The sequence below is a fragment of the Trichechus manatus genome, unplaced genomic scaffold (assembly GCF_000243295.1).
Source record: "Trichechus manatus latirostris isolate Lorelei unplaced genomic scaffold, TriManLat1.0 scaffold00115, whole genome shotgun sequence".
NCBI classification, from domain to species: Eukaryota; Metazoa; Chordata; class Mammalia; order Sirenia; family Trichechidae; genus Trichechus; species Trichechus manatus.
Window position 1 is genome coordinate 1,909,039 of NW_004444051.1, and position 26,879 is coordinate 1,935,917.

The window sequence follows — 26,879 nt, forward strand, 5'->3', positions numbered from 1 at the left end:
ATTTACTATCTAGATAGTAGATAAGAATTATCTTAAGTGAAGGGAAGGACAGCACACACTACAGGGGAAGTCAGCACAACTGGACTAAACCAAAGCTGAGAAGTTTCCTGAATACAATCAAACACTTTGAGGGACAGAGTAGCAGGTTAGCAGTCTGGGGACCATGCTTTCAGGGGTCATCTAGGTCAATTCACATAACGAAGCTTATAAGAAAATGTTCTGCATCCTACTTCAGTGAGTGATATCTGGGGTCTTAAAAGCTTGCAAGCAGCCATCTAAGATGCATCGATTGGTCCCAACCACCTGGAGTAAAGGAGAATGAAGAACACCAAAGACAAAGAAAGTAGTAGCCCAGGAGATAGAAAGGGCCACATAAACCAGAGACTTCATCAGCCTAAGACCAGAAGAACTAGATGGTGCCTGGCTACCACCAATGACTGACCTGACAGGGAACGCAACAGAGAGTCCCAGATGGAGCAGGAGGAAGGTGGGGTGCAGAACTCAAATTCTAGTAAGAAGACCAGACTTAATGGTCTGACTGAGACTGGAGGAACCCCAGAAATCATGGCCCCTGGATTCTCTATCAGCCCAGAACTAAGACAGTTTCCAAGGCCAACTCTTCAGACAGGGATTGGACTGGACTGTGGGACATAAAGTGATATGTGTGAGGAGTTTGCCTCGTAGCTCAAGTAGATACAAGAGACTAAATGGGCAGCTTCTTTCCAGAGGTGAGATGGGAAGGCAGAGAGTGTTAGGAGCTGGTTGAATGGACATGGGGAATCAGGGGTGGAAAGGAGGAGTGTGCTGTCACAATATGGGGAGAGCAATTAGAGTCATATAACAATGTATGTATAAATTTTTGTATGGAAAAAAATAAATAATAAAAAGAACTAAATAAATGTAAATACATCCCATGTTCATAGGTTAGAAGAATTAATATTCTTAAGATGGCAAACCAGACAAAGACATCACAAGGCTTTTCAAGTTGGTCTAAAGATTCTACACAATTCCAGCTTCCTTTTTTTGTAGAAATTAACACACCAACCCCAAAATTCATGTGCAAATGAAAAGGGTTCTGGAATAGCCAAAACAGTCTGGAATAAGAAAAACAGAGTAGGAGGACTCACACTTCCCGATTTCAAAACTTACTACAAAGCTGTAATGATCAATTATGTGGCATGCTGGCATAAACATGGACGTATAGATCAATGGTAGAGAATTGAGAGTCCAGATATAAACTGTTTATGGTCAGTTGGTTTCCAACAAGGGTGCTAAGACAATTCAATGGAGAAAGAAGAGTCTTTTCGACAAATGGTGCTAGAACAATTGGCTATCCACGTGCAAAAGAATGAAGTTGGACCTGTACCATACAACGTATATAAAAATTAACTCAAAATGGATTAAAGACCTAAATGTAAGAGCTAAAACAATAATATTCTTAGAAGAAAACATTGGTATAAATCTTCATAACTTTGGATTAGGCAATGATTTCTTAGATATGACACCAAAAGCGCCAGCAACAAAAGAAAAAATAAATAAATTGGACTTTTTCAAAATAAAAACATCTGTCAGGGACAGCATCAAGAAAATAAAAAAACAGTTATTAGAATGAGAAAATATTTACACATCATCTGTCTGATAAGGATCTAGGACCCAGACTTAAAACTCAACAGTAAAAAGATAAATAACCCAATTATAAAAGGGGCAAAGGATTTGAATAGCTATTTGTCAAGGAAGATACAAGAATGACCAACAAGCACATGAAAAGATGCTCACGATCATTAGCCATCAGGTAAATGCAAATCAAAAACATAATGAGATACCACTCCATAACCCTTGAGTATGGCTAAAATCAAAAGGCAGACAGTAACAGGTGCTTGTGAGGACTTGGAGAAATTGAAACTCTCATATACATTGCTGGTGGGAATGTAAAATGGTGAAGCCCTTTTGGAAAACAGTTTGGCAGTTCTTCAAATGGTTGAACATAGGGTTATCACCCAGTAATTCCACTTCTAGATTTTCACTTGAAGAGAAGTGAAAACATATGTTCACATAAAAACTTGTATGTGAATGTTCATAGCAGCATTATTCATAATAACCAAAAAGTAAAGACAACCCAAGTGTCCGTCAACTGATGAACTGATAAACAAGATGTGGTATATCCATACCAAAAAAAAAAAAAAAAACCCCGAAACTCATTGCCATCGAGTCAATTCCAACTCATAGCGACCCTACAGGACAGAGTAGTACTGCCTTGTGGGGTTTCCAAGGAGCGGCTGGTGGATTCAAACCACCAACATTTTGGTTAGCAGCTGAGCTCTTAACCACTGTGCCACCAGGGCTTCATATCCATACAATGAAATATTATTCATCAATAAAAAGAAATGAAGTATTGATACATACTAAACTGTGGATGAACCTTGCTAATGTTATGCTAAGTGAAAGCAGCCAGATACAAAAGGACACATATTGTACAGTTCCATTTATATGAAATGTCCAGAACAGGCAAATCTATAGAGACAGTAAATTAGTGGTTGCTAGGGATTGAGAGAATGGGGGAATGGAGAGTGACTGCTAATAGATAGAAGGTTTCTTTTCAGAGTGATGAAAATATTATATAATTAAATAATGGTGATGGTTGCACGACTTCGTGAATTTACTAAAATCATGGAATTGTGCACTTTAGAAGGGTGAATTTTATGGTATGTAAATTATATTTCAATTTTAAAAAGGTAAAAATAAAGACATGTCTGTAAAGTATTCTGTGTATGGTTGTGTCTGTGCACAAATAATACATATTGCTCTTTTTATGTGAAGATCTATCAACTGTACTTTGAGACTGAAGAGGCTTTACTTATGAATAAAAAAAACCAAACCCATTGCTGTCTAGTTTGATTCTGACTCATAGAGACCCTATAGGACACAGTAGAGCTGCCCCACAGACTTTCCAAGGACCGGATGGTGGATTCAAACTGCCCACCTTTTGGTTAGCAGCCAAGCTCTTAACCACTATGCCACCAGGGCTCCTTACTCAAGAATAGAAACCGATAAAATTTCTTGGCCCACAGAATGTGCCCTTGCATCCTTGCCAAGCTACAGAACTGTAGCAGTGTGCGTCTTCATAGGTTACATGGCTGAGTGCACATGTCCTGGTGGTCACCTGCCTCACTGTGTGGCTGTTCTCTCTCATTGTCTCCTCTGCAGCACCGTGATTGTGTTTTATGTACAGAGTGGAAAGCCTTTCAAGGTTATCAACACTGCTGAAGTGGCCCAAAATCTGCACGTGTGGCTCTCAAAGGAGAAGGCCAACTTCTTGCTTTTCAAGGTCTTCAGGATTGGCACAGCAGGTATGTCCTCTACAGGAATATTCTAAGAGAATCAGACTTACCAGTCATGGGTAAATTTTGTTGGCACAGATTAAGGAATGATATGTGTGTGAACATTTTCACGTTCGCATCCAGGGACTCATTTTACACTTATTTCTCCAATAGGCTTCCTGTAACACGTTTGCCATCTACTCTTTGTCTTTGAGGGAAACTGGAAAGGCATATTGGTCATGAGTCAGTTTTTAAAACTATACTCACAGATAATGGTGTTATGAATTGAATTGTGTCCTCCAAAAATACGTGTTGTAAATTCTAAACACCTATACCTGTGGATATAATCCCATTTGGGCATAGAACTTTCTTTGTTATGTTAATGAGGACATATCAGTGTAGGGTGTGTTCTTAAGCCAATCACCTTTGAGATATAAAATGAGCAGATTAGGCACAGAGAAGGGGGCACAAATGGAGGGGAAGATACATGCCACATGACGATCCTCAAGGAACCAAGGAAGAGAAGCTGAAGTAGATAAGGATTTTCCCCCAGAGGAGATAGAGAAAGCCCTCCCTTAGAGCTGGTGCCCTGAATTTGAAATTCTAGCCTCCTAAATTGTGAGAAAATAAATTTCTGTTGGTTAAAGCCACCCATTTTTGGTATTTCTGTTATAGTAGCACTAGGTAACTAAGACAAATGGTCATTATCAGAAATTGCATATTTAAACTGTCAACATTCTTAAAGATAGGTTAAGTATTATTGGCTGAAAAAGCCATGTTTATATAATTTGTTTACCTGGACATCTTTCATACCTTAGTTTCTGATGATGCTGTCGTACAGACTATTGAAAGTTTAAGACAGCATATAAGTGCCTTCTAGTTGTACCTCTTTTCATAGCTCTTGCTTATCACCCTTCCTGGGCACCAAAGTGATTCATAGGTGTGGATGGAAATATGGTTTCTGTCCAAGGTCCCTTTCTTCATCCTATGAAAGCAAACCCAAACCTGTTGCTGTGGAGCTGACTCTGACTCATAGCGACCCGATGGGACAGAGTAGAACTGTCCTGTAGCGTTTCCAAGGCTGTAACTCTTTATGGAAGCAGACTGCCACATCTTTCTCCCGTGGAGTGGCTGGTGGGTTCTAACCACCAACCTTTCAGTTAGCAGCTGAGCACTTAACCACTCTACTGCAAGGTCACACTACATTAACTGTTTTATGAGAACATGAATTCCTTATGGTGAAGTGGTAATTTCAATAGATGCTTGAACATGACAGTTACGAGGGACATGATATTGTCTGGGCAGTAAATTTAATTTTTTTTCAGATATATATCTATTTACAATTGACATTCTCAACTATAATGTGGAATAATTTAATTTTTTAATTCTTTTGTTCTAGCTACAAAAGTAATATGTTTATCATAGGAAATTTTGAATATACAGAAAGGCACAAAGGACAAAGTCCTTTAGATCTAGATTCTAGAATTCCTACCCAAAGATAATTTCTATTAATATTCTGATGTATTTCCTTCCAGTTCCTGTCTCTAGAAATATTTAATAAAATTAGGATAATTTGATAAATATTTTTAATCTGCTTTTTAACTTCAAATTATATCATGAACATTTTCTTAAATTGTTTATCATTTCTCTTCAATAAGATGTTTATGGCTGCATAGTACCCCACCATGGGGTTTATGCAACTAGTCCTCCATTCATGGCTGTTAAGGTTGATTTTAAATAATACTCTAATGTAGATAAATCTTTGGGCTTATCCCCAATTATTTTTACTGGACAAATACTTAGAATTTATTTTAAGAATTTTAGAATTAGGCCGGAGGGTGCTACATTTTGGCTACATTTTAAGGCCTTTGCCACAAGGTATAGATGGACTCTTTTCTGCCATTGCCATAGAAGATGGGAGAGAAGCTGAAGCCAGGGGTTTTCCTTCCCTCCGTGGTCACCTCGGCCCTACTCACCTCGCTGCAGGTTGTCTTCTAAAGTGTTCCGGCCATGGTCACTGTGACCGCATCACAAAACGCTGCGTTTGCTCTCAGTTATGGATGGAGAATCTGATACAGTGTTATATCCGGGACTGGGAAAGTAACTGTGGTGAGTTCTAGTGTGGTGGTAGCTTTCCATGAGGAGCTTGATGACAGCCTATTCTATAATACCAGAAATATATAAACATTCAGCCCTTTTCTTACAGGAAACCAGGTGAACTCCTGGCTCACTTGGTAGTGAGTTAAGATCTTCTCTGCAGTGCACTATGCTATTAATACCTTGGGGGGTATACTTTCACTTTTACATAAAACTTTTAATGAGGAAATTCACTTTGGCAGAGCAGATTTGGCTAACAACTGTTGGCCTAAGAAAGAGTCTCTGTAGTCCATGTAGGCTGCATTCCCATGCTGAACCTGCCTTGGTTTAGGCTCAGTGTGGCCTTCTGGGGAGTCCCTGAGTGATGTAAATGGTTAATGCGCTTGGCTGCTAATCAGAAGGTTGAAGGTTTGAGTTCACCAAGAGGCACCTCAGAAGAAAAGTCCTGGTGATCTACTTCTGAAAGATCAGCCATCGAAGACCCTATGGAGCGCAGTTCTGCTCTTACACACATGGGGTCACCGTGACTCAGTCGATTCGACAGCAAATGGTTTTTGTTTTTTCTTGGTGGCCATCTGGTGAAATGCTTCCTAGCGCGGACCTGCTGGAATCAGATGAAGAAGAGAATTGGGCCCACTTTTTCAGGCTGTCCACCTAAGCAAGAATCAAAAACTAGAGCCACAGCCTCAGCAGGCCAAGCTGGTACCCTTAGTTCAGTTCTGGGGAGAAATCTGTATTCGAATGCCAGTCTACTTCTAAGAGCAAATCTGCTGTCTTGGGGATCCACATGGAAATGATTGGCAGGGAAGATCATAAGCGTTTACTGCCAAATTATGCTCCCACTCAGTGTTACGGAAGAAAGCTGGACCCTGGATCATTACTCCAAGGAGATTATATAGTGCTCAATAGAGTTAAACTTTGTGTTTTTGCTCACTGGGTTTCTCTGTTCCTAAAGTGCTGTTGCAAAGCTTTTTAACATTGGGTTCCTGCAAAGATGTTATCATGGATTGAATTATGTCCCCCAAAAAATGTGTATATCAGTTTGGCTGGGCCATGATTCCCGGTATTGTGTGATTTTCCTATATGTTGTAAATCCTGCCTCTATGATGTTAATGAGGGAGGATGGGCGGCAGTTGTATTAGTGAGGCAGGACTCAATCTACAGGATTGGATTGTGTCCTGAGACAATCTCTTGAGTTAAAAGACAGAAGTGGGGGCTGGTGGGGGGATACAGACAGGGACACCTCAAACCACCAAGAAAGCAGTGCCAGGAGCAGAGCGTGTCCTTTGGACCCAGGGTCCCTGCGCGGAGAAGCTCCTAGGCCAGGGGAACATTGATGAGAAGGCTGACAGAGAGAGAAGGCCTTCCCCTGGAGCTGATGCCCTGAATTTGGACTTTTAGCCTACTTTACTGTGAAGAAATAAATTTCTCTTTGTTAAAGCTATCCACTTGTGGTATTTCTGTTGTAGCAGCACTAGATGACTAAGACAGATGTGGAGGGGATGAAGATCAGCTCTTCTCTGAATTGCTGTCTGGGTCCATAGGAAGCATCTTCATGCCACAGGCAGCTCTACTGGTGCATCAATTGCTTCATTAAAATCAAGCCAGAACTTTTATTAGAGGGTGGGGAGGATTGTGATTATTTTGATTCTGGAATGAATATTTTGATGTGCCATAAATAGGAGTATAAGAGGCATTACTTCGTCTTTTTAAATTATTCCTTCTCTACCTGATTCAACAACTTTTTTTACAATTAAAAAAAAATTTATTTTTCTTGTAGTAAAAAAATATGTATATATAAACCACAATATTTAAAGCATTACTTTTTAATTGATTGATTTTATTTATTCAGACTATTCTGTTCTCAAGTTAGCATGAAATAGATGCCCTGTGAGGTCCTTGAACCATTTGGGCATCTATTTGGGTGTTTTTTTTTTCTTTAATGGGATGGTTTTAAGTTGTTGTTGCTTTATTTGTATTTTATCTTGCTTATTATGCCCTGCTACCAGCCTGACAAGGTGCTGTCAACACCATAGATGGCCTTTGCTCAGAAGGATGCAGAGATATTCACTGTGAATCATCTAGTTGTTTTGCAAATAGTATATAACTTTGTCCACTCTGGTTTTCTTGTTTTTCAGAGTGGAGTATATTCTATGTGGCAATGCTGGCTTTTACGCTTACAGTGCTAACAGGGGGTTTAACTTGGCTTTGCATCTGCTGCTGCAAGAGGTACTGGTGGGCTTGTTTATTTCTTTATTTGTTTGAAGTAAAGACACCTCATTAAATGTGAAATGACAGCTTTGGTAGCTTTTGCCTGCATTTGTTAAAGTGCTAAACTGTTTGACAATCACTTTTTTATGAAGACATACTAGACGTTAAAAGTACTTTATATATACACTCCACATATACACACACATAAGGCATGTGTGTCTAGGTAAAGGCAGTAACGCCAGAGACAGGTTTTTCTCTTTACCACTCTTACATTTTCTAGGAGGTTCAGTGATTCTATATCAAATCTAATGCTCTTTTCTATCAGTCTCATGTTCTGTTCACTAGAGCAGTACCTAAGTGGCCTGACTAAATAGCCCTCAGTAGAGCAGAGTTCTAGGAACATACTAGTACAAATAATGGACTTTAATTATTTTAATTATATGAAGCAAAAATCAAATCTGCCTGAATCCAGCTCTTTTAATAAATGTGAAACCTTAAGCGAGGTAATAATACCACTAAAGAGAAGTTTTGCTCTAGGTTTTCCTTTTTTCTTTTTCATTGGAGCTGACTTCTGAGGAGCCCCAAGCAGCCTCTTCAGCAGACTCTTCCAGAAACCTGTGCCCGGCCCTCTGTGAGGAGATTTGTAGGGACGGTGACTACTCAAGTCCTTAGAAGAACATGTGGAGTCCACTTTTCTATATGAAACATTATAACTGCTCTGCAAAGAACATGGGATAAAAAATAATGGGTTTACCATAATTAATAGTTCCTTTTCAGAAATCACGTACACTTTTATTTGATTACTTTCTCAAAGGAAAGCCTGATAAAAGAGAACCAGCCACAAACACTTAGGCAGAGGCCTAAATTCCATTAAGTTATCCCAGAAGCATCTGGGGAGATGGTCACCCTACTATGCATGGCTTTAAAAATTCTGCACCTTTGTGCCATGAATCAAGTAGATGATGGTGGTGGTGATGACTGTGAACATTTATTAATATTTGCCATTGTCATTAATGGTTCTAAGCACTTCATATATATATTTTATTGTGGTAAATATATATGTAACAAAACATTTGCCATTTCAACATTCTTCACATGTACAATTCAGTGATATTGTGTTCACCATGTTGTGCAGCCATCACCATTCTCCATTTCTAAATTTTTCCATCACCCTTAACAGAAGCTCAGTGTCTCCTAAGCAATAACTCCCCTTTCCCCCTCCCTGCCACCCTGTATTATCTTATTTAGTCCTCCCATGCACATATAAGACTGTTCTTACTCCCATTTTACAGATGAGGACATGGAGGCACAGAAGGGTCAAATAATTTTTTGAAAGTCACCCAACTAGTAAGTGCTATACCCAGGATTCAAACCCTTGGGTTAGAGGCCCATGTTCCTAATCATCAAGCTACTGAGAAAATTGCCTTTGTGCTATGTAACATCTGTTTGTTCCTTGCAGACCTTAGCATGGTTTTGATGTGTGTTTGCAAATAATCCTCTATAGCATAGGAAGAGGCACATAGGCTCAACCCAGTTGTTGTTTTCATATATTGTGAAAAAGTGAAAGACTGGGTTGTTGCCAATTAATTCTGGGAATTGACTGTAATCTTATTTTTTTAATTAATTAATTATTTTGAATATTTTATTATGTTTTAGGTGAATGTTTACACAGCAAATTAGATTCCCACTCAACACTTCATATACAAATTGTTCGGTGACATTGGTTACGATCCCTGCAATGTGTCAGCACTCTCCCCCTTTCTACCATGTCTGCCCTGTTTCCATCCATCCAGTTTCTCTGCCCCTCCTTGCCTTCTCACCTTTGCTTTTGGGTAAATGTTGACCATTTAATGTTGTGTAAATGTTTAAAGGAACACATTCCTCCCGGGTGTTATTGTTTATTTTATAGGCCAATTTATTATTTGGCTGAAAGGTGACCTCCGGGAGTGGCTTCAGTTCCAGGTTGGAAGGGTGTCTCAGGGCGATAATCTTGGGGGTTCCTCTAGTCTCTATCAGCCTAGTTTAAGTCTAGTCTTTTTTTTATGAATTTGAGTTTTTGTTCTACCTTTTGCTCCCATTCTAACTGGGACCTTCTGTTGTGTCCATGGTCAGAATGCTCAGTCAGAATGGTTGGTGGCCAGCACCATCTTGTTCTTCTGGTCTCAAGCTAGAAGAGGCTGTGGTTCATGTGGGCCATTAGTCCTGTGGACTGATTTCTTTCTTGAGTCTTTGGTTTCCTTTACTCTCCTTTGCTCCAGACAGGAAGAGACCAATAATTGTATCTTAGATGGCTGCTCACAAGTTTTTAAGACCCCAAACACTACTCACCAGACTAGGATTGTAGAACATTATCTTTATCAATTGTTAGGGCAGTTTATCTAGTTGCTTGGGTTTTTTTTTGTTCTTGTTGTTTTGTTTTCTGATTGGTAGTTCATGACATCTTTTCCTTCCTTCACCTTTGGAAATTCCAGTGTAGTATAATTTCAGGGAGGGAGCTTGCTCATCTAGCTTTTTCTGAGTAAGAAATTATTCATGGAGAAAAGCTCTCTGGGCCAGCACACAGGTATGAGGATTATTCTAAAAGTTTCTGGCACCTTTACCTGAGGTGTGGCTGAGGTCTTGCAGTTAGGTGGCTGATAGTGGTGTGGCCATTCCTACTCCTACATGTGTTTCTTCAAGATGCATGATATATCTCTATCTTCCTGAACTCGGACCTGGTCTTGCATATTGTTATTATTAATAAAAGATGCCAATTATTAAATATTAAGGGCAAAACATTTCCTTTAGTGCCCTCAACATATTTTAAATCCTGGATCCCAGTTACCTTTCTGATAATCTGAGTTAAACTTTTTCATTGTTTCTTTTAGACAAAAAAGGACTAAAATAACGAAAAAAACAAAGTACACTGTTTTGGATAACATGGATGAACAGGAAAAAATGGAGCTGAGGCCCAAATATGGTAAGACAGTATCCAAGATGATTTCCTGGTACTTAGAATTATTTTTAATCCAGGTGTTTGCCTGAGAGTTATCTTGGTTGAGAGTGAGAACAGGCTTGAGTCAGCTCTTTGGGATGGTACAGTGAGGCTGGGATTCTGTCGTGGAAAACAACTTACATCACCTCTGAGAGATATGCTACCTGGGAGGCAATAGTTATAAATGTAATGAAATTTTGGCAAAGGATTTTGAGGCATTAATGGTAAGTGATATGCAAATCCTGTTATCAGTTGAGCACCTACCAAAAAAACCCAGGGCAAAGGCTGCTTTTCAAGCAGAGGTGTTACCAGGGCCTGGCTTTACTCATGTTAGCTGGTGAGTCACCTTATAGCAACCCCAGGCACAACAGAACATAATGCCATCTCTATGAGGATGAGACTGTTGTGATCCACAGGGTTTTCATTGGCTGGTTTTTGGAAGTAGATCATCAGTCCTTTCTTCTTAGTCTGTCTTAGTCTGGAAGCTCCACTGAAACCTGTTCAGCATCATAGCAACACACAGGCCTCCACTGACAGGTGGTGGCTGTGCATGAGGTACACTGGCCAGGAATCAAACCAAGGTCTACCTCATGGGAGGCGAAAATTCTACCACTGAACCACCACCACTGCCCTCTTCTCTCCTCATGGTTGGAGGGTGATGGGGCATGTGATGCTGTTTCACCCCAGCTCATCTCTGAATGCTGTTCTCTTTAGGTTTGCCAGCTAAGAAACGCAGCAAAATAACATTGGACTTTAAGTTCCTACACAGCCATTCTTCAGCAGCTGCATTAGCTAAGTAGCCACGGATATAGATGGACACAAAGGCTTTTACGGAAATTTGACTTTCTTCACAAAACGAATTGATCCCTATGCTTAGAACTACCTCTCGCCCACCTCAGTTACCTTTTGATTCTATTGATCTATTAACTGTTAAAGATTTAATGAACCTTCTCAGACCCACTGAGGCTGCCTAGCACTGCATCTATAGATTTTCTATAGTTCTGGATGTATCACTAAATTAATTCTTACAGATAGCCATAATTACTTTCAAAGTTGTGAGATGGAAAATGTTGCCCACGGTAATTGTTGAGTGCCTACTACGTACATATACACCAGGTTTGGCCCTGGAGACAGGGAGCAGAATGAAGCACAATGCCTGCCTTTATAAGGGAGGATAATTACACCGGGATGCAAAAAAGCCTACAGAAGCCTGGAAGATGCCCTGTAGGAACACAGAGGCCAGAATGGCCAATTTTGTATGAGTGTAGTGAAGGGGCTTTGGCAGGAAAAACTTCATAGGAAATAAAAATAATAGCCTACATTAATTGAATGTTCACTATTGGCATTACATAATTTAATATCTTAGGTATTATAAAGTGACTTCATACCTGAGAGCCAAAAATGCTTTGGGCTGCATTATCTCACCCATCTTCTTCCTAAAATACACTCATCTTTCTGATAGTCCTGTGTTTATTTTTAGAACCACCATTCTTCCTATTATCCAGGTTCTAAACTTCAGCTGGGGCCCTGGGTAGCCCAAATGGTTAAGCACTCAATTACTAGCCAAAAGATTGGCAGTGTGTACTCACCCAGAGGTGCCTCAAAAGAAAGGCCTGGTGATCTGCTTCCAGAAGGTTACAGCCTTGAAAACCCCATGGACCAGTTCTACTGTGCACACATGGGGTCGCCATGAGTCGAAATCCACTCGAGGGCAACTAACAACAACAAACCTCGGAGTCCCTGGGTGGTGCAAACAGTTAACCTGCTTGGCTGCCAACCTAAAGGTTGGAGGTTTGAGTCTACCCAGAGACACCTCAGGAGAAAGACCTGGCGATCTACTGAAAAATCAGCCATTGAAAACCCAATGGAGCACAGTTCTACTCACACACACGTGGAATTGCCATGAGTGGGAACAGACTTGACAACTGTTTTTTTTTTTTTTAAACCTCAGTCATTGGTGCTTCCCTCTTGCCTCCCACTCCAGCCCCCCTGTTTTGCCTGGTCTTTTACTTTCTGTCCTCATCGTCCTCATCATCACCACTCTAGTTCAGGTCCTCACATCCGAACTAATTGTATACCAATTGTAGTTAACAGATATTTAATGTTTAATATGTACCAGGTTCTGTTCTAAGTACTCTCTCCATTTAATTCTAACACTACCAACAACTCTATGAGGTATATCCTATGATTATCCCCATTTTACAGAAGAGGAAACTGAGGCAAAGGGAAGTTTAGCAACTTGCCCAAGTTACAGAGCTGGTGAGTGTCAGAGGTGGGTTGGGCCAGGCCATCTGCCCCAGGGCCTGGGCTCTCCCACCTTTGTGCACTGCCTGTATCTCTGCAGACAGCTCTCAAGTGGCCTCTCTTTCTTCCTTCCGTCCTGCACATGTGTCATTCCTTTGTTTATAGAATAAAATTCAAATATCATAGTTTCCCTCACATTCCCGAGCTTTTCTCTGAGCATCTATTCCTCTCTCCAGCCTCTCATTCATTGTTTTTTACATGAATCATTTGCAACAAAGAGACTGTTTTTTTCCAAATACTCCTGGGTGCCTCTGCACACTCGATGTTCCTCCCAGCTCCTCCCATCCAAGTTTTCCTTTCTTTAAATCCCATGCCTTGTGAAACTTTATTGAAGTAACCCGAACCATAACTATGTGTGGTTATCTCCTCTTGATTCATGTAAGATTTTTGTAAAAAATTTTTTGCCTGTTACGAGCCATCTTTTCATGAGTCAATGTCTTAAGCCCTTACCTAGAGTATAAGTCCTTTGAGAGCAGGGATCATATCTTAGACCTGCTCTGTCTTTTCTTTTGACAGAAATATTTGGTTGAACCAAATAGTAAAATCACAACAGCTTTCATTTATTGAGTGCTTAAAAAAAAAAAACAAAAACTGTTGCCGTTGAAGTTGATTCCGACTCATGGCAACCTCATGTATTATAGAGTAGAACTGCTCCAGAGGGTTTCCATGGCTATAATCTTTACAGAAGCAGATTGCCAGTCCTTTCTTCCAAGGTGCCACTGAGTGGGTTTGAACCAACAACCTTTGGATTAGTAACTGTGTGCAAACTATTTGCACCACCTAGGGACTGTTGAGTGCTTAAACCAAAAAACCAAACCCGCTGCCACTGAATCGATTCCGACTCATAGCGACTCTATAGGACAGAGTAGAACTGCCCCATAGGGTTTCCAAGGAGCCACTGGTAGATTCAAACTGCTAACCTTTTGGTTAGCTGCCGAGCTCTTCACCACTGTGAGTGCTTACTATGTGCTAAGTGCTGGGCCAAAAGCTTTACCTGCACTGTCTTATTTAATCCTCAGGATAAACCTATGCTTTCTTATCCTCAGTTTAGTTAATGAGGAAACTGAAAGCCCAGAGAGATTAGGTATTTTGCCCAACGTCACACAGCTAGTATCAAAGCTGTGACTCAAACCCAGGTGTTATTAATCACTACACAACCCAGACCACTGCTGTGTGGGCGGTTGCTTTGATGGTGCAAAGAATGCAAGTCTGTGCTCCTCATGTGACCTGCCACCAGTATGACCAACAGCTGAGAGTGAAAAATGGCCTTTCAAGATGCTTCTGTCTGCCTCTTCTTAGGTATTAAGCACCGAAGCATAGAACACAACTCCAGCTTGATGGTGTCTGAGTCCGAGTTTGACAGTGACCAGGACACAATCTTTAGCCAAGAACAGATGGAAAGAGGGAATCCAAAGGTCTCCATGAATGGCTCCATCCCAAATGGAGCTTCCTTCAGCTATTGCGCAAAGGACAGATAATGGAGCTGACTTAAAACGGAAGGACCTCAATAGGAATTCTTTACTCCAGGCCCAGTTAATGGGAGTTAAAACACAAAACTAATTCATTAGAATAGTGCATTAGCAACCTTTCACTGGGCTGGATTTGCATCCCTGTATTTTATAAGACCTGTTTACTTAGGGTTTTCAAGACACAAAATAAAACAAATATTGCTCTTTTAACTGGAATCCTTGTTAATAGGAATGAAGGCTGGTACATTCTAAGGTATACAAGTAGTCCCTGACTGACGACAGAGTTCTGTTCCAACAACTTGTAAATTGGTTCTGACTTAAGTTGAATACATCTTTTTTTAGTTTTCATTATTATTGCCTTTTATTATCAGTATCTTTATAAATGCAATATTTATTTCTCTTTAGGACTGGGAAACATTACTATAAATTTACAGCTTCAACATTGGCGCTTCCTGCTTCTCCAGTTATACACACATTATCTAAGCAAAAAAAAAAAGTATGATTGTTAAGTGCAGTTTGTCATAACTTGAACACGTCATAAGTCAGCTAGTACCTGTATACTTAAAAGAGTTTGTATTTTTATAGCTGGCACAATATTATATTGGTCACATTCAAATAAAGATTAACATCTATTTCTATCTGCAGAATGCTGGAGAACGTGAGTAAAGATTGAAAGAGGGCTGATTTCTCTTAGTATCTGTGACTTCCCTTAAGGATGATTTTGCAAACACGCTTCTGGTAGAACCTGCCGAGTCAGATGGCTGTGGATATTAGAATGGCTTATCTAAGAGGTATGGTTAGCCCTCTGTGGAGAAGGCCAAAGTAGTCTGTCCAGCAATTTTTCTGTGCTCATTAGGATATCCATACATAGCAAAGCCCTCCTGTTTTCTTCCCCACCATTTCTGTGCCCTCTTGAAAGATCAAGGGCTAAGAATTGTATTCTAAGGACAAGCAATAGAAAGGGGGGCAAAAACCCATTTGGTGTAGAGTACACTTCGATTTATGCAACCCCACATGTGTCAGAGAACTGTGCTCCATGGGGTTTTCAGTGGCTGGTTTTTTGAAAGTAGATCACCAGGCCTTTCTTCCAAGGCACCTCTGGGTGGACTAGACCCTCCAGCCTTTCGGTTAGCAGTCTAGTTGCCCCACCCAGGGACTCCAATAGAAAGTAAGGTGGGGTTTAATGATTTGTAGGCTGAAAGTTGAATGTAGCATTTTAACAGTCTTTATCAAAATACACTAAAGCTTCTCTTAGCTCAGTTTACCTTGAACACAAGTGTTTATTTATTGAATATGTACTATAGAGCATGCATTTGAACTACCATAGATAGGGATATGGATTCAGCAACTTTGTCTGTGTTCTGTAAATCTGAAATACAGTCAGTCTTAATTAGGATGGTATGTTAATGATACTTCCGGCCCCTACAGGTATGTTCCATAACAGCTGGTTATATCCACCCCCTATGTTTAACAACAGATATTTATTTTTTAAAGTTTTTTTTACTCAAATAATTGTTTACTAAATAAATCCTCTTTTAAACGTATGGGGGCAAAAAAAAAAAAAAAAAACAACTAAACCATCACCAACCACAAAGCATAGGCCAGAGTAAATCTGTACTGTTGTTACTTGTAGGTTGGCAAATATAATGGTTCATTGTTGGTCCCTGTCAGCCCACAAAGTGGCCTGGGTGGTGCACTTGGCATTCTTTGTGGGAAGATTAGAATGAGACCTGGGGCCAACCACAGATAAAACCAGTGCTGTGGCATCAAGAGTTTCCTCACCTATACAGTATCTGGTTGACCAACTCTTCTATAACACATGGGAAGAACTAGGATTGCTTTGCTGAGTAAGAGGAAAACGTAAGACATTTAAACCATCAGAGAAGGAGTGACAGAGAAAATATTTCTCGGGGGCCCTCAAAAAAAATTAAGCTGTCGTGTGCTTTTGTCATCTTCTGTAATACTTGTCCTCATGGTTCCATCTTGTTTTTAATTATTGTACTTTATTGGCAAATGGCAGAAATAAAAAGTACGGGAGTGTAATTTTATTTTTTACTTTCTCTGCTTATGCCTACATTTTCTGGAAAGCTAGCCAGTTGGTCGTGTTCAATACTCTCGATTGTGTTAGAAGGAAAATGTGATGCTTTTTGTATTTAGATTCATGAACTTAAAATCTACCCTGACCAGATTATAAGTGTTATTTTTGTGCATAACAGGAAATTTCTGGCATAGAGGACAGTACCCCAAATGTGAACTCAATGGAATATAATGATGAAGAAGGGAGTGAACATTTGTTAAGTGCTTTGTATACATAATATACATATTTTACATACTTGAGCCTTACAATCAACCTTGAAAGTAGATGTTACTACAGCGTTCTCATGTTACAGATAACAATCTGAACGTCCAGAGAGGTGAAGTAATTTGCCCAAGGTCACGGCCAATAAGTGGTAGATCTGGGAATTGGATGCACATTTCTTTAACTGCAAAGTCCATGTTTTTCTCCCTACTACACAAAGAACTCCCCACTCCAACTGCTGGAGGGTAAATTCTGGTGGACCTTTCAGACCACCTACAAGTTGTGTTCCTAAGACTAAGAGGAATTCCTTTTGAGGTATCAAGAGAGCATCCCTAGTCTCTCCATTGCTGCCCCTCCCTGTTGCTTTGCAATGGGCAGCTTCTGCCTCTCCACCTCCTTGATTCTTCTGGCCATCTCAGCCTGGCCTGTCTGACCCTCCCACCACAGAAGGATCTTGAATTTATGGTGAATCAAAAGTAAACACTATACTAGCGATCAGAAAGTGGGCCCACTCTTCCTCAGAGGACCAGATCATGAGGAGGAATGACCTAAGCAGAATTCTTTGTCTTGTGCCTCTTATCATTAAGGGTGTTTGGGAGATAAAGGGCTCTAAGAGCTTTGGGAAGGAGCCTTGGTGGCACAGTGGTTAAGCACTTGGCTGTTAACCGAAAGGTCGGCGGTTCAAACCCATCAGCGACTCCTCGGGAGAAAGATGTGGCAGTCTACTCCAGTTAAGATATAGCCTTGGAAACTCTATGGGGCAGTTGTACTCTCTCCTATAGGGTCGCTATGAGTCAGAATCGACTCCATGGGAATGGTTTTTGTTTTTTTAAGAGCTTTGTGTAGAAGGAGAAAAGTTGGGCCCTAAAACGTGGGAGAGGGTGTTTGTAGGGACTCAGTTACTGGTTTAGATGCCATGAAGGAAGATTCAGACCCACAGTATTGAGATTAAGCGTAGTTATGACTAGAGAAACTGCAGAAAGAACATGCAATGAGATAAGAGAATTAACCACTTGTCAAAATTCACCAAAATGTGAACATAAGGTTTATTCTGAGCAGTTATTCTACATGCATATAGGGAGACCATTTTGATTCCAGACCCAAAACCAAATCAAACTCATTGCTGTTGAGTCAATTCCAACTCCTATTGACCCTATAGGACAGAGCAGAACTGCCCCATAGGGTTTCCAAGGAGCACCTGGGGGATTTGACGGCTGACCTTTAGGTTAGCAGCTGTAGCTCTTAACCACTGTGCCACCAGGGTTTCCATTTTGATTCTAGATAAAGCAAATGGCTAGAAGCAGCTAGGTACAATGAGGCTTATAAAGAGAAGAGGAGGGAAAAGAATAGAAAATCAACCATTGGCTAATCTTAACGTGATTGGCTGAACCCTGCCTTCCCCCTCTTTACTGACAGCGACTGATACCAGGTTACTTCTGGCAATTTACAGTGCTGTACAGCAGTCTTGGAGCCCTGGTGGCATGCCGTTAAGAGCTTGGCTGCTAGCCGAAAAGGCTGACAGTTTGAATCCACCAGCCGCTCCTTGGAAACCCACTCAATGGCTACAGGTATGGGTAGAGCAGTTTCTGACAGGCTTTTACAGTTTCGGTCAGGCTTTTTATGCTTAATATTTTCATTTTGTGGGTAAAAAAAAACCCTTAAAATCAGAGTAAGATGTCTGTTATTAATTTTCCTGTTCAACACACTTAACACATCAACTATGCCAGTTTTGTGGGCAGGGAGGAGGGGGAGTACCATTCCTTTTGTGTGTGTGACCAAGCTACCATGGACTTTGGTTTAAATCTTGGTTTTATTTTTAAAATTGTATTATTTATTTCCATGTGTTGACAGGGGATCATTCCTAATATAACACTATTAAATATATATACTAATCGAAATAAAGGTGTCTGGTTTTTCTGTAATGAGGTGGGTACTTTCTCCTTTATGCTTCCATGTAGAGGCACTGCCCTCCCTGAGTAGGGGTCAGCAAACTATGGCTGGCGGCCTGTTTTAATAATGTCCGCGAGCTAAGAATGGTTTTTACGTTTTCAAATGGTTGAAAAAATTCAAGACTATTTTGTGATTTGTAAAACTTACATAAAATTCAGATTCAGTATCCATAAGTAAAGTTTTACTGGAATATACCCCTGCTCGTTCTTTTACGTACACATTGTCTGTAACTGTTTTTGCCCTACAACAGCAGAGTTGAATAGTTTCCACTGAGACTGTGTCCACAAAGCCTAAAATATTTCCTGTTTGGCCCTTTATAGAAATTTCTGGAAGCCTGGAGGAGCACCCCTGTTCGCTCTCTCCACCCTTTACTCCTTCCTTTCTCTGAGTGGAGGATCCTGCCTAATTGGTGAGTTTGGGAGCAACTGAGTATGCTCAGCTCAGCCTTCCTGCTCCTTGGTTTAAATCCAGCTGCCGACAAAAACCAGCTTCTGTGGAGTGGATTCCGACTCATACCGACCCTACAGGACAGAGTAGAACTGCCCAATAGGGTTTCCAAGGCTGTAAATCTTTAGGGAAGCAGACTGCCACATCTTTCTCCCACAGAGTGGCTGGTGGATTTGAACCACTGACCTTTTGGTTAGCAGCTTAGTGCTTAAGTGCTACACCACCAGGGCTGCAAAGGTGGTAAATGCCGGTCCCTCCCTGCCATGAATGGGCCGAGTCTGCCCCCTACTGGAAAAGGCCTACAGTTTTGGGCAGAAAATTAGATTCAAGGGAGTGTGTACCTAAGCCACATCCCCTAACCTAGTCCTATCATAATGAAGCCGACCTTTTGCATTCCATCTGACTCCTCCATCAATTTCTCAGCTGCAAACTCTAGACGAGTTGGATGTTATTTATTGATCTCTTAAAACCGCAGAGCCATTCATGCCTGGCTGTTCTAAGGGTTGCCTCCCTGTTACACAGCTGACAGAAGTTTATTGGAAAGGGCTACTGGACGGCTAAAAGGCTTGGAATTGAGGCTTTGTTGCCTTTTAAAAAAAATAAAAAAGCATATTGAGATATAACTGACATACAGTAAACTGCACATTGTTAAATACTACAATTTGGTAAGTTTTGACCTATGTGTATGCTTGTGGAGCCATCACGACAAGATAATGAACAGATATATCACCCCCAAGTTTCCTTGTGCCCTTTTGTATCAGCATCCCAGGCAATCACTGATCTGCTGTCACTCTAGATTGGCTTGAATTTTCTAGAGTTTTATATAAATGGAATCATACAGTATGTATCCATTTTTGGAGACATTTCCTCCTCAAGCAACAAGTTCCCTCCTTTTCAAGCTATTTAACCCAATCCACTAACAACTTTGATGAGCAAACGCTTGCTGAGGTAAAGATGCTGGTAATGGAAGTGAGGCTGTTGTAGTTAAACTAATTAAATGGCTTCCTAGATCATCCTCAGTCCTGTAAGAGCTCTGGATTGGTTTACTGAGAGACCAAAACTGTGCTTTCTGAAGTAAACGAACCAAGTCTTTATAATTCCGATAATGATGATTTTCCATTATTAAAATAAAGGAGTTTAAAGAAACAGCTTCTGAGATAACTGAGTCAGCCTCAGACTTAGCATAAAACTCTTCCTTTAAAGCTTCCCCAAGCTGAAGTTGTTGTGGACTGAACTGTGTCCCCTAAAATGTGTGTCAACTTGGCTAGGCCATGATTCCCAGTATTGTGTGGTTGTCCACCATTTTGTGATCTGACGTGATTATCCTGCGTGTTGTAAATCCTAACGTCTATGATGTTAATGAGGCAGGATTAGATGCACTTATGTTAATGAGCAGGACACACTCTACAGGAGTAGGTTGTATCTTGAGTCAATCTCTTTTAAGATATAAAAGAGAGAAGGGAGCAGAAAGAGGGACCTCATGCCACCAAGCAAGAAAAGCCAGGAATGGAGCGTGTCCTTTAGACCCAGGGTCTCTATGCTGAGAAAACTCCTAGTCCAGGGGAAGACTGATGACAAGGACCTTTCCCTAGAGCCCACAGAGAAAGCCTTTCCCTGCAGCTGGCATCCTGAATTCACACTTGTAGCCTCCTAGACAGTGAGAGAATAAATTTCTGTTAAATCCATCCACTTGTGGTTATTTCTGTTATAGCAGCTCTAGATAACTAAGACAGCCCTGTTGACACCCTGAATTCAGCCTTTTGGCCTCCAGAACTGGGAGATGATAAATTCCTATTGTTTTAAGGCACCCACTTTGTCGTACATTACTACACCAGGTGAAGGAAAGTAACACAAGCTCCAGGCACGGGGAAGCCCTCCTCTGGGTGCCAGGATACAAAATTTCACACGCAAGCTCCCTGCCCCAAGGCACTCTCTGGGGAAGGAGTACCATTTACACACATCTCAGCTGTTCTAATAACATCCGATAAAAACTCAAATGGTGAACTGACGAGAAAAAAGCCACAACCAGAAACCTTAATGCAGAAGTAGGATATTCTGTCAAGTTAATTCAACATTTATTAATTACGTACACACACGACTCTGTCTGCTGACAAGACACAGATACAGACAACACAGTTATTAAAAACTGGAAAAATGAGTTATGTGCACATTTAAAAAGCAAAATGTTTATCCATTTCCCATTACACTTATTGCCAAGTTTTATCCCACAAAGTACAACATGAAAAAAAAGAAAAAAAACCACAGTATAAATATTATTTAATTAACTATCTGCATATGAGTCCCTGAAACACTGGTATCCAGCTTTCTGAAAAGGCTGTCACGTGGCACAATTTAAAGAGTAGTATCCGTTAACAATAAAATAGATTTGTTTACATAATGCTTCTGGTCTTTATTTGAGCCATCCCATAAGATTAAAGGTATACAGGGAAAAAGGAAAAAGCACTTCACACAAAGTCATATTTAAAAGCCACTCAAAACTGATGAAAGATCTCAGATGCTGATCAGCTCTTCAAATGAGAGAATCCCTGCACAGATGGAGGAAGTAACTGGAATCACTTTTTTCAAGACCAGTGGACTCTTGTTGTCTGGGTAATTCCATTTGAGTTATGGGATAATTGCTGGGAAGTTCTTGCTGAGAACTCACTGTAGCAGTGTCCACAAAAGTACCTTTTACACAGTCAGTGAAAAACGTGGGAGGGTCAATATCTCCCTTCTGGTCTAGATCAGGGGTCAGCACACTTTTTCTGTAACAAGCTAAACAGTAAATGTTTTAGGCTTTGTGGACCATACTGTCTCTGCTGCAACCACTCAACGCTGCCATGAAAACAGCCATAGCAATATATCGTAAATGAATGGGCGTGGCTGTGTTCCAATAAAACTTTTATTTATAGACACAAATCTGAATTTTGTGTCATTTTCATGTATCATGAAATATTATTATTTTGATTTTTTTCCCCAACCATTTGAATATATAAAAACCATTCTTAGCATGTGTATTGCACAAAAACAGGTAGCAGGCCAGATTTGGTCTGTGGGCCAGTTTGCCAACCTTTGGTCTAACGGTCCCTTCCTATTTCATGGTGTAAAGCATATTTTTAAAAAAATCATATCCATCACATATGGTTACATTACTGAAAAACAAGAAATGTTCATTTTAATTGCAAAATTCATTAAGGACATTGCACTGAGTTGCTGGCCCTCAATTTAGGTACCCAGTGAGCCAAATACACAAGAAAACTCATAATCTGCCACCCTTCCAAGGAATCGCTGGCTTACAAAGTTAAAAGTTTATTTGAAAGTATTCCTTCAAACGTTTCACCATCAGTATTCCAGACTTCTAAATAACAATGTTAGAGCCTTTTCATGCTTAATGGAAAAAAACAAACACACCCAAGTCTTAAGAGTAATTAGTAATTAGTATGTTATATAAAACCTAAAACCTCTAAAAACTATAAAAAATAAGGAATAGAAATTAACTGTCACTATGCTGAATATGTGATTCTTGACAGGGCTTGGGCAGTGTTTCCCACTGCCACCGAGTCAATCTCGACTCATAGCGACCCCATGTGTTACACAGTAGAACTGCTCCATAGGGTTTTCCTGGCTGTAATCTCTATAGAAGCCGACTGCTAGCCCTTTCTTCCACAGTGCTGGTGAGTGGGTTTGAACCGCCAACTTTTCAGTTAGTAGTAAAGCGCAAACCATTTGCGCCACCCAGGGACCTTTGGGCAGTGTTACCAGGAAGGTAATTTCAGCTCCCTTCTCCTTCAGGCCTTGGGATATGGCTAGTGTGACCCAGGTCAAATGGGAAGCAGCTCCACGATTGGCAGCCATTCCTAGGTGCACAAGGACTTTCCAGACCCTTCAGTTATTCAACCACAGCTCCCTCAAAGGGTCAACGAGGGATGCTAAGTATTGGGTGGGATTCAGGGGTAATGGCATCTAGCACTACTCTCATTCATGTTTTCCTTGCATTACCTAGAATGTCCATTGAATGTCAGTGGGTCTTGCACGCAGAGAGCGTAGAAGGGAAGGAGTTTCATCTTTGCCTATTCAGCCAAAAACAGCCTTAATTCCTATTCCTCAGTGTGTCAGGACGGATGGGAGAGCAGGCACTAGACATGACCACAAAGTCTACAATTTTCTTACTCAGAGTTTTTCTTTCAGGGTGAGTGGCAACATAGGCCATGGGGGCTTTCTACAATGACTGTAGAAACTCTTCTTAGGTAAAAACCAAACCAAATTCACTGCCAACAAGTCGATTCGGACTCATAGCGACCCTATAGGGTAGGAGTAGAAATGCCCCATGGGGTTTCCAAGGCTGTAAATCTTTACGGAAGCAGAATGTCCTATCTTTCTCCCATGGAGCTGCTGGTGGGTTTGAACTGGTAACCTTCTGGTTAGCAGCTGAGCGCTTTAACCACTACTGCACCACCAGGGCTCCTTTCTTAGGTAAAAGGTGCCTGAAATTCAAGCTGCAGAGGAACCGGCAGTTATGGAAATTCTCCCTCTTGACATTACTGCAGTGCTTTTGTTTTTTGGAGGTGAAGGAGCAACCTTGCATGCAGGCTGCACACAACAACCACCTACTCAGGCCCAGGCAGATGGGCTCACCTGGGCCAAGCCACTGCCACTGCTGGAGGCACAAGGGGGCTGGGGTGGTGCTGCTAGTAATAACTTACACTGCATTTTCATTTTTTTTTGTAAAGCACTTCCACTTTCTCTTAGGCTCATAGTATGGCAGGGAGGCATGTGGAAGGGTATGTTCAAGGTAACAGAGCTACTCAGTAAAAGAGCCAGGCCTAGCAACTATGGCCCTTCCATCCTAAGAAGCTGCCTCTGCTATTCTTTCCCCCGACGCTTTGGCTCATTTCCTCAAGGAAACGAAATGAAATAGAAAACAGAACCAAAATGAAAATCTTTAAGCAGTAAATTCAGGATGATGAGGCATCAATGTACAAAGTGATTCAGAAAGAGGAGAGGTGTTCCTCCATTCTTCAGAAAAGCACAGGCCATTCTGTGTGATTTCAGAAGTCTTTAAAAACCAGTAAATTCGGGCAATGGAAAAATTTAGAAATGGATAGTGGTGATGGTTGCACAACACAGTGAACACAACGTCACTGAATTGTATATGTACAAAAAATGCTAAAATGGCAAATGTTTTGTTATATATACTTTTACCACAATAAAAAAAAAATTCATCCAGTAAAAAAAAAAAAAATCGATTCAACCTCCACTGTAACAACCCTGGACCTGGACACACAATGAGTCTTTAGGGCTGAGCTGGCTGACTGCTAGGGAAGGAAGGGGATGTTGTGCCCCCTGACCAGCCCATTGGTCATACTTGGGCTCTGCCATGCTGCCCCCTGGGCACATGCTCCAGAACCACATGAGAGGTGGTTGGGTCATTGCATAGTCAGTAACCAAGCCCTTGTGACAGGGCAGAAGGGGCTGCCTGCCTCACGCCAAGCACTGCTCTGGAGCAGTCTGGGTTGTGGGAGGTCCCGGGACTTCACTCTACAAACCCAGTGCTGGTTCTCTTGGAGTCTGCAGCCACTACCATGTGGCACATATTGGTCCCTAGTTGGGTGATGGGAGGAGCAGAATGAGCATCTAAGATTACAAGGACCAGATGAGTCTAAAACATTCATACACTCAGATAACCCAGGAAGACCCTGTTAAGTTTATCTAAAATAATGGATGGCATGTCCCCACTTAGGTAGGTAAGTTTTTTTATTTTTATACTTTAGAGGATTGAAGGATCCTATAAGCCCCCATAGCACACATACTTGAGTTCCAGATACTCATCAATGCCATACTTTGACCCTTCTCGTCCAAGGCCAGATTGCTTTACGCCCCCAAAAGGGCACTCCACGGTGGAAATCAATCCTTCATTAACTCCAACCATGCCAACTTCCAGCTGTTCTGCCACTCGCCAGATCTGGGCTGGGTCTTGAGAGTAAAAATAACCTGTCGTAGGGATAAAAGGACACATACAGCATGAAGAATATCCATTAAAGACATCATGTCAGCACAAATGGCCAACAAGCACATGAAAAGATGGTCAACGTCATCAGTTATTCCAAAAAAAAAAAAAAACCCAAACCCGTTGCTGTCCAGTCAATTCCGACTCATAGTGACACTTTAGGACAGAGTAGAACTACCCCATAGGGTTTCCAAGGAGCAGCTAGAGGACTTGAACTGCTGACCTTTTGGTTAGCAGCCATACCTCTTAAACACTAATGCCAGCAGGGCTCCCATTAGTTATTAGGGAAATACAAATCAAAACCACCCAGCGATCCGTTATATATTTTCACTCCCCCTACTGCTTCCCAAAAACTAAAGTTAAAAAAAAAAAAAATCCCAGGGGAGTATTTAAAAGACAAACTCCAGCACTCATTTGAGAAAATCACCATCATGGCTGCTGAACGAAGAAAAACACATACCTGCTAAACCAACGTCAGCTGCGTTAGCGATTGCTACAGCCTCCTCCTCTGTGTCAAATCTGCCAAAGTTAAGAGAGGTCATAAGCAAAATCTGTAGGGGAAAGAGTGAAGAAAACCAGCTCTCTTTTCTCCGGATTTGTTCCCTAAATCATAGCAAGGGTCGAATCACAGTTTTGCAAAGAGATCCAAGAACATGGTGAAGAAGAAAACAGCACCATTCACTGTGATGACTCAGCAATCACAGCTGGCACACTAAAATTGTATCAGCTTCATCTCTTCTAATTTATTTTTGTTAGCCGCCAACCCATGTGACTCTGTAGGATTTTTTTTTTCTTTTAATTTTTTTTTATCTTACTTCAGATGAAGGTTTACAGAACAAATAGTTTCTCATTAAACAGTACACATATTGTTTTATGATATTAACAACCCCACGACATGTCAACACTCTCCCTTCTCGACCTTGGAGGACCTTTTTTTTGGTGAAAATATACATACCCAAAGTTACACCATTTCAAAAATTTCTACGTGTGCACTTCAGTGACATCGATTACATTCTTCCCATTGTGCTGCTATTCTATCTTTTCCAAATTATTCCATCACCATTATCTTCAACTCACTGCCCCCTAGGCTTCCCATCAAACCTTTTGAGTTTCTGTTATCAATTTGATCTCACATAGATAATTCTTCTTTTTTTTTTTTTTTGTACTTTAGATGAAGGTTTACAGAATAGTTTCTCATTAAACAGTACACATATTGCCGTATGACAATGGTTAACAACCCCAAAACAAGTCAACACTGTCCCTTCTCAACCTTGGGTTCCCTATCACCAGCTTTCCTGTCCCCTCCTGCCTCCTAGTCCTTGTCCCTGGACTGCTGTGCCTCATTATTCCCATTTTGTTTTATGAGGTTGTCCAATCCCTGGCTGAACGGTGAACCTCGGGAGTGACTTCACCACTGAGCTAAAAGGGTGTCTGGGGGCCATACTCTCAGGATTTCTCCAGTCTGTCGGGCCTGTAAATCTGGTCTTTTTTTGTGGGTTAGTTTCTACATTGTTTTCCAGCTCTGTTCAGGACCCTCTACTGTGATCCCGGTCAGAGCAGTCAGTGGTGGTAGCCAGGCACCGTCTAGCTGTACTGGACTCAGTCCAGTGAAGGCTGTGTAGCCGTGGTCCATTAGTCCTTTGGACTAATCTTTTCCTTGTATCTTGTTCTCTTCATTCTCCCTTGCTCCCAAAGGGGTGAGACCAGTGGAGTATCTTAGATGGCTGCTCTCAGGCTTTTAAGACCCCAGACACTACTCACCAAGGTAGAATGTAGAACATTGTCTTTATAAACTTTGTTATGC

General features: G+C 41.0%; 2 protein-coding genes across 5 annotated transcripts in view; one reads left to right on the forward strand and one right to left on the reverse strand.

The window, feature by feature from the left end:
* The window catches only part of KIAA0319 (KIAA0319 ortholog), a 110,054-nt gene extending 95,673 nt beyond the window's left edge, over positions 1–14,381 (forward strand). The window contains 5 exon segments of the mRNA XM_023738345.1: positions 3,205–3,347; positions 5,304–5,426; positions 7,553–7,643; positions 10,493–10,584; positions 14,203–14,381. Coding sequence (XP_023594113.1) covers positions 3,205–3,347; positions 5,304–5,426; positions 7,553–7,643; positions 10,493–10,584; positions 14,203–14,381 — 628 coding nt within the window.
* A 9,937-nt stretch (positions 14,382–24,318) lies between these two features.
* The window catches only part of ALDH5A1 (aldehyde dehydrogenase 5 family member A1), a 54,673-nt gene continuing 52,112 nt past the window's right edge, over positions 24,319–26,879 (reverse strand). For all 4 annotated transcript variants that reach the window (XM_004383988.2, XM_023738347.1, XM_023738349.1 and 1 more), the window contains 2 exons: positions 25,536–25,594; positions 24,319–25,059 (listed from right to left, as the gene is read on the reverse strand). In XM_004383988.2, coding sequence (XP_004384045.1) covers positions 24,854–25,059; positions 25,536–25,594 — 265 coding nt within the window. In that variant the 3' untranslated portion in view covers positions 24,319–24,853. The remainder of the gene's footprint in view (positions 25,060–25,535; positions 25,595–26,879) is intronic.